The sequence below is a fragment of the Apaloderma vittatum genome, unplaced genomic scaffold (assembly GCF_000703405.1).
Source record: "Apaloderma vittatum isolate BGI_N311 unplaced genomic scaffold, ASM70340v1 scaffold2910, whole genome shotgun sequence".
Classification (NCBI taxonomy): domain Eukaryota; kingdom Metazoa; phylum Chordata; class Aves; order Trogoniformes; family Trogonidae; genus Apaloderma; species Apaloderma vittatum.
The window spans coordinates 11,373-20,000 of record NW_009692680.1 but is presented as its reverse complement, the minus strand read 5'-3'; the positions used below and the strand labels follow the sequence as shown (position 1 = coordinate 20,000).

At 43.8% G+C, this 8,628-nt stretch overlaps 1 protein-coding gene across 1 annotated transcript in view; it reads right to left on the bottom strand.

The window, feature by feature from the left end:
- Positions 1-8,386, bottom strand: part of LHPP (phospholysine phosphohistidine inorganic pyrophosphate phosphatase) — a gene marked incomplete at its 5' end in the record, with an annotated part of 67,660 nt that extends 59,274 nt beyond the window's left edge. The window contains 4 exons of the mRNA XM_009878149.1: positions 2,296-2,388; positions 3,535-3,598; positions 7,305-7,458; positions 8,199-8,386. Of these exons, the coding sequence (XP_009876451.1) occupies positions 2,296-2,388; positions 3,535-3,598; positions 7,305-7,458; positions 8,199-8,386 (499 nt within the window). The remainder of the gene's footprint in view (positions 1-2,295; positions 2,389-3,534; positions 3,599-7,304; positions 7,459-8,198) is intronic.
- Positions 8,387-8,628: the final 242 nt, after the last annotated feature.

Sequence of the window (8,628 nt, the reverse complement as noted above, 5' to 3'; positions counted from 1 at the left end):
AAAACATCAAGTTAGTCACTAGTAGCATTATAGCAAACAGCAGAGAATGAATAAATAATCTCTGCTGGGGACTGTTACTTCTTTTCCACACCTAAACCAAATCCTCTTCAAGTCAATGGGAATCACGCCCTGTGGGACCCATATTTGCTGGCTTGGTGATGCATTAAATCAAATTTGTTTCCTGGGGCAAAGTTTTTGAGACAGGAGCTCTGGTGTCCTGTCGTATTCTACAACAACATCCTCTCTCGGTGTCAGGGGCTGACACGGTGCCGGCTCACCATGAGCTGGGCAAAACCGTCTGAGGGCAACTGTCTGGAAAAGGGCAAGGAATGCCACCACGCAGGGTCACAGCGATAGGAAACTCAGAAATAACACCTTCCCTCCTACTCTTGCACACAAGCAGAAAGGAAATACAAACCTTCATGCATCTCATTTATACAAACAGAGCTCTGTGGGCTTTTTTTCTCTTTGTTCTTCTTGCTTCAAATGCCACTCTGTGTCTCAAATGGATTTTTTCATTCGTTGGTTGGATGAATGGGCTGAATAATTGCCGTGACTGCACCTGGGATATTATGTTCAGCCTGAGCTATCTTGTTACAAGGAAGATATCAACAAACTGGAGAAAAGAGCACCGTGGAGGGTTAGGGTGCAGAGAGACAGAATCTGAGATCTGAACACACAGTTTTACTGAGAGACAACTCCTGTAGTGATAACAAGTCCAGAAATAATTTGAGGGAGAAAATATCCAGGACGGGAAGCAGTTATTTTGGTTGTTACCTGGAGTAAAACTAGAAATGAGGAGGTACAGTTTAAAAGGGAAGCATCCCGATGGATCTCAGACAAAGCTGCCTGCCCGTGATACCTACTTGTCTGTGAACGCTGTCCCCAGGGGACTTAGAGAAGCCCAAGTGTTTGGCTCACCAAAAACTAGTCTGGACAAAACATTAATAAACGTGGAGCAGGGAACACTCCTGCCTAGGGAAGGAGATGGATTAGATGGCCTACTAGGTCTTTTCCATCTCCTCCCTCTATAATAAAATAAAACCCAAGCACATACTGAATTACAGGGTCATAATTTCATCTCCAGGCTCCAGAGACCTACAAGGCACCCAAACTTCACTCCTGTTGTTTATAATGTCACCAAACCCCCCTGATGGAATTACTACGCCGTAATTCACGGCTGTCCGTGAGTCATCTCATACTCATCCTTATGTCCTGAGTGACATGAAAACAAATCAGTCAAGAGAATCTGGGCACAACTATAGAGAGGGGAAAACATGGGCTGTACTAAGTAAGCTGAGAGCATCTCACAGCCAGTGTGTTGCTGGGAAGTGCGGTGAATTCAGTAACACCAAAGGAGCTTTTGGGTCAGGCAGTGCTTCCTGCTCACCTAAATTATAAAATATTTTAATGCTGCTTTTCTCTTTCACGAAAGAAAAAAAAAAAAGGTAGTCAGTGTGACACTAAAGGAAATAAATAACATTTTGGCTGCAATTTCACCACGCTGCAGCCTCCGGTCACCAAGTGGACTGACAGGCATTGTGAGGCACAATATCTTCCACAATTCTTTTGGAAACCTAATTTTTCTTCTTTTGTATTGTTTTCTTTAGCCTCCACATAAAGGAATTCCACAACAGAAACGCACGTTCTTCTGAAGTATATGGTTTGAGAGGAAGGTGAATAAGAAAGCACAACACAGGAGTCCAAGTAGGAGAAATTCCAGCAGCGAATGGAGGGATGGAAGACTCTAAACTGTGTAGAGGTATGGAGGGTACAAGTCAGAGCAAAGAGAGACAGACACAGGGCATAAGAAGGAAAATAGCCAGCAGTCAAAAAGAACCCTCAAAAAAAAAGCAGGGAAAATAAAGTCACGCCTTTCAGGAGGATAGGAATTACGAACAGGCCAGGAGAAATTCAGCAGGTCTCCACCTGCTAGCATATTCCCCCTTGGCTGTCAGTTCTCTTTTGCTACTTCCCATTATTTGGTCAGATGGGCAAATATGAATTTTTTTCACCTCTGAAGCATTTTTGCAACAAATTTCTTTTTCCTTTTTTTTTTCTTTTGAGTAATTCATAGGAAGATCCTGAATATAAATATTTCTCTGAACCATGTATAACACACTGGGTTTGGAAAAAAATACTTGCACACCCACCCAAAGTTCACCATGTTCTCCTGGCCAGATTCCCTTGTACCTCTTCTACAATTTTCCGTGAAAGACGGTAAACCAGAAAAAAAATGCACCAGTGGGCACAGCTACAGGGCACAGCCAGTGGTCACAGCATCAGAAACCTTACCTGCTCTGCTGGAACTCCCATTTCTGCTAAGGCTGACTCAAAAAACTTTTCTGCTGGTTTTCCCACTACCTCAGCTTGAACATCACAAGCATACTGGAAAAAAAGAAGAGAGAGACACACACAAAAAATGCTGATCAGAAAATGATTTGTTTAACCCCCTAACTCCAGTCACTTGTAGAAAAAGTACATGATTACTCATTTTTATCCTTAAATAAGACAGTGAATTAGCAGACGAAGGTGAATTTGGAGAAGAGAAGTGGTTTAGCAGTGTTCTTTAGCAGAAAGGAAAGTCCTCCCGAAATATCTCAAGTTACAGATCTGTTTGTTCTCCATCACGAGAGCAGTTTTCAGACTCAGTTCCAGTATTGCTCATTTTTGTAAGAGCATCACTCTCAAAGAAATAGCAAATATCTTTCATATAAAATGATGAAAAGTACTGGAGGGCCTTGGGAGTTGTAAAGGGTTTCTTCAACCACCTGGCATATTTTTAATGGTTCCTGTCATTAGCCTGAGCTAAAAAGCTCTTATTGTCCTACAGCTAAGTATCAGCAGTGTGCTGAAAAATTTGAATAAATACAGTCTTTCTAGCTTGTTCCTAGACAACTAAAAGCCTCAACTTATTTTGGGAGGCAAAAACTCTCCCCAAAACTCACATGGATACAAATGACTGTGCTGCAAGCATATGTTACATCCACTACCTTCTGGGCTTGTATATTCCCCTGCTTTGCTTTACGTTCTGCATTCACTCTCTATTTATTTTTTTATCTCCTCCTCTCACCCTTAGGTGGGACTATCTATGAGGTTCCAGTCCCACATAGACTTAATCAGGCTTAAAACCAGGACTGCACTTAAATATCTTGCTGAATGAGGGCCTTTTGTCGTAAACTGTGAAGGGCAAGGGCTTTGTTAACAAGGCTACATCAAATGTAAAACGAAGCTTCAGTTTTTCTTGGATATCTTGCAGACAACATTCCATGTTTTTCTGTTCTGACTCCTCCTTTCAAGGGCCTCGCTCCCCATAAAGGTACCATAATGGTACCTTTCAAATAAAATTTTTAAGATGAACAAAGCCAGAAAACAAATGAATCCACCCATCTTTAGAATGCAGCAAATGAGGTTCAATTTGTGGAAATTTTCTCTGCCAAGGTGAGTAATTACAGAAGACAACCCATATTTATACCAGTTACTCTTTTAACAAGGTGCACAGAGCAAGTAAGCATAATGCCAGCTATAAAATACCTCTAATGCCTTCATATATGCTCCAACATCAAGTTTCAGACCATCAGTTTCTTTATAGTAGCGTCTGGAAGTGAAAGTGATAAAGTTCCAATGAAATGGCAGTTAAACACAAAGAAACCACATTTTATTATTATTTCTGTGCCTCTACAGATGTCCATATGGCTGCTACAAAAAAAAAAAAAAAAGTCAGGCCATCATAAACTCCACGGCCTTAATTTAACACCGGGAATTAAGGAAAGGTCGGGCTCGGAGCTGCACAACGCCGGGGAAAAAGATCTCAGAGCGGACGCCCACCTGGGACACGACTCCCTGGTTCAAAGGGATTTCGGGTACCTTCTAGCAAGAATGAACTCAGCCTGGTTTTTGTCGCAGCGAGTGCCAGCTGCTCGCAAAGGACAGAAGTTCCATCGCTCTTTTAATGAACGATGGAGACCCCTTGGCACGTGCAAGATAAGGGCTGGCACTGACCAGCAGCTGTAAAACCTTCTTCAGCCCAACCCAAACGGCTGACCATCACTGCTGGGCACCAGTCTCCCGCATGAGGAAAGCCAGGGCACTGCTTATTGGGACTAAAAAAGCCCTCCAAGGTACATTTGGTTCCTTCCAAAAATGTTCGTGTTGCCATGAAGCTCATAAAATTAGCTAGTGCCTTCACGGTGTTTTTCCGGAATAGCAATTCACATTAAAGCTGGTCCAGAGCAAAGACAGGTTTCTACACAACAGGAAAAAAAAAGGTAGGATGAGCAGTCAGTTAAGATTTTATGCCTTATTCTTCTGCCATTTTCGATTATTCAGCACAGCCTCCCTTTAAAATGACCACTTGACCTTTGCTAGAACAGCCATTAACCTTCTATAGTCTAGCGTAAACAGCTTAATTTTCTGACAGTGGCATGACAGAAGAAATTGCAAAGCCAATTCCCACTCTCAGCCCAAAACAGATGCTAAATGTAAATCACTCCATTTTCAGGAGCAGGGCATTCTGCTTCAGTGACTCTGACACTTTGGTTTGTATGGAAAGAACTAAAACTTCAAGAAAAACCAACCTACTTGCCCAAGGTAAGCACCTTGTTCAGGCCCACCGAATTACATTGATTCTGCACATTAAAAATGAAGCTGGCTTGGGGCTGGTTTTTGTATATGGCCCTCTGCATCAACGAAGCTTCTCTAGTTAGGTGAACAATTCATCCAATTTATGATCTCCCTTCTTCGAGTCAGAGAACCAACCTATCAGGGCAACTCCTTCAGAACTCATGGTCGCATTGCCTAAATGATCAATCGTTAAGAACAAAACACGCTCGTGGTGAAAACTGAGCTCAGAATATCCAAAAATCTGTATTTTTTAAATTAAAAATATCATTTAATAAAAATTAAATGACAGTGGGTCTAGTTTAGAGCTGCCTAACATCAGTGAACAACCAAATAAATACTTTTATATGCACAGGGTAGAAAGGCATTTTTTAGTTGATCACATTGCAACAAAGGCTGATGCTATATTTTGTTTAGAAAGTATCACATTAACACAAAACTTGCTTATTTTATATACATGAGCCATTATGCTGTTGGCCCAACATTTTCTCCTTATCTTTCTAACCAAGAAACAGTCAGGACTTTTTCCCCCGTGTTGTAGGACCAGAGCGTGAGCATCAGGTCCAGCAACACAACGGATTTAACTGCTCCTTCCCACTGGTAAGTTCTACCCGGTTGAATCAATAACCCACAAACTAAGAAGGGTTTTCATGCCCATTATGATCTATTGAACCACTGAAAAAAAGTTGTCACTAGAGTCTCCTCAAGCTAAACATGCACAGTCTCTTTTAAGCCCATACATCGCACAACAGATAAGAAAAACTCCTTCGAGGCCATTGGGATTTGTCATCATTCCGTGCTGGCATTAATAACCTCCTGTTTAAAATCTCAGAATACATCTAACTGAGCTGTTTTTAGGAAAACATTCAAACTCCCCAACTGGCTTTTTCCTGCACGAGAAAGCAGGAGGTCAAAACTTACCTTTAACATTCAGAGAATAATTAAAAATGTTCTTTTGATATTCAAACTATCAAAACAGTTGATCTGTCAGTTCGGAAGCACAGTGGTGCTTGCAAGTCTTCCCCACACACACCAGCCCAGACGTTTCTCAGTGTATCCTCGGGGTCTCCCCTTAGGTCTTCTTGGCCACTGCACTTCACTCACAGCCAGAGGAACATCTACCCCCATCTCCAGTAGAGTTCAGGTGGAGTTTGTGCATTGCAGCTACTTTCAAAAATCGGTAGAGTTTCTACATTAGCAAATGAAAACGCTCCTGGCTTTTTACAGCAGCGTGAAAATGCTCCCTTACACATGACATTTGCAGCCGCATGAGTCGATGCGTTAACGAGATGCTAACGCCAACTCTCAAGAGACGGCGTCTCTAAGTACCACTCAAACAGCACGGAGTCATTTAGGTCACACAGGCCAGCATCCACATCCAGTATGACACCCCAGCCACCACAAATGTGGGCAGGATTCAAACCTTCAAGAAGAAATCTGCCAGAATCTTGGCTGAATCAGAATTTTTGAACCTGATCCTCCTCACTACTAGTAACCTCAGGATGCTGGAAGATCCAACCACATCACAAATACACACCAACAGCCCCTTTATCCAAGCATGGCCCGTTGGACTTTTTTGTTTGTTTTGGGTTCCTTTCACTATTAAAAATTATTTCTTTTTGGTTCAGACAGGAACACATGGCTACAGGCAGCAGTTAAACCAACAGTTCTCTTGTCTGAGATCTTGCAGGAGCAAAGACAAAACGACAAGCAGTGCCTATAAACCTACTGGCCTCTTGCAATACTTACTCAACAGTCACACAAATCAAATCCAAACTCTTCATGATTTCTAGGGTTTTTTAAAGAAGCTCTCAGACTTGCTCTTAAAGCGATAAAAGTCCTTTTCCTGGTGGCTTACAGAGGCACAGCTCTTTAACCCACTCACCACCACCTGCAAACATGTGGACTATTTCATCGAGCTCTAGCTTGAACGCTGACTTTGAAGAGCTGGAGGCTGGCACTGGCCATACTTACACATCAGGGCATCTCCAGGTTCTCTAAAAGCTGCTACAATTCCTCTGCAGAAGAGCAGCTGCATCTCTGACCTTCCAGCAGTCGATAAAACACATCCGCACAACCGCTCACTCTGTGCTGCCTATGGAAAAATGTCCACCGACAGCTGAAATTCAAGAGCTGCCTCACCCAGTGCTGGAGCAGCACAGAGACCCCTCTGGTAAGTACTTTCCAACTCAGCTGGAGGATTCAGCTGGCTGACTGCCAGCACCCTTTGCCAATCTGCACCAGCACAGGACTGAACTGGGGCTCACCAGGAGTGTCCGCGCCACCTTCTTACAGAGTCCTATTTCAGCGTAATCACCTTAGTTTCCCCTCACAGCCCTGGAAAGGCCAATCTGCACCAGCACAGGACTGAACTGGGGTTCACCAGGAGTATCCGCGTCACCTTCTTACAGAGTTCTATTTCAGCGTAATCACCTCAGTTTCCCCTCACAGCCCTGGGAAGACCACAAGTAAGTGACTCAGGACAGGAGGCCACGTTAAGTGGCTGAATTATCCACTGAAGACCCTTCATTGACAGACAAGCCTCCCAGTCCAGACACATTGATTAACTGCTTAGAAGTTAGAGTGAATGCCCACAATAATACTTGGCCTCCATTAAGTACAAAGTTGTGGGGGGAAACAAAAAAAAGTAGACTAGAGGAAGAAACAAACAGCGCTTAACTCACCCTCTTCCAAGGGAGATCAAAACAGGCTTCTCCATCCCAATCAGAAGTCGAAAAGCTTCATTAAGGTTTGCATAGGTGAAGTTTTCTGCTGCATCTCCGATAACCACGCAGTTTGGGTTTGTTTTATCAATCTCTGCAAATTCAGGGACAAGATCTACAGAAGGAGGGGGAAAAAAAAATCCATAAATTCCTTACCATTTCAGATCCTACTGGAACTGATGGGTTTGCCTCAGATTTGTGTTTCCCTTCATTCATTCCCCCATAAATCCATAAATTCCTTACCATTTCAGATCCTATTGGAACTGATGCGTTTGCCCGATTTCTGTTTCCCTTCATTCATTCCCCCATCAAAAAATCCAAGTCAGAACCAACTGTTCTCCAGATCCCTTCTACTCTTGCCCACATCCTGCCATTCATCTGACCTATAATAAAGAGCAAAATAAAAAAACAAATTATTTCCTACCCTTGCCTTCGCTCCCATCACTCATGTCCTGGTTACATCTCAGCTTGTTATAGCCAGGCACCTAGACCCGAGGCAAACTGCTGGGCAGTTGAATGAAAATGTATAATAGCAAGGGCAGAATCCACCTCCTTTCTCCGTACCTACGCCCTCCAAGAAAACATTTTAAACTTAAAACCTCTGCCACAATAGTAAAGACAACGCAACATCCTGAACGAGCCCTCATCTATCTCTTAGTCTCCGTTGTTAAGCAGCAGATTCCTACGTGCACAGGCACTAGGGTTTATTCCAGAGTCCCATGGCTAAGGAAAAAGCTTTCCCTGTAGGAAAACAGCAGCCGGGAGCTCTTCTCTCCACTGCTCTGCCACAAACGCTCACATCTCTCTGGGCTGTCCCCTCCCCATGTCCCAGCATCTGCTGCAGCGTTGTCCCACCGTTGTGCACGAGCAAGTGCGGCCTCAGGCTGCGCTCCTTCAAAAGGCGGCAGGCTGCCGGTGCTGGGGCGGTGACTTCGGCCACGGAGATGTCAAAGCCCATGCCCTGGAGCTTCCTCACGAACTTCTCCCGGGTCGCCTGGGTCTCGTTAGTGCAGAACCGCAGCTTGAGACCAGATGCTTTGATCCTGTCGAGTAAAAATGACAAAGGGGTTAGGCAGACATAGAAAAGGAGCGGGGTATCCGTTTGGTTGCCCCACACCTAAGTTGGATAATTACAATGAAAATGGAAAGATGATATTCCACAACAGGAGCAGGATCCCTTGCTGTGACTAAGACACAACTAAAATACTAATTCTGAGCACTACAGCTGCAGCTTTTACGTGCGGAGCCCCTGCCACAGCGCGTCACTGTCCTTCTAGAGCAGAGA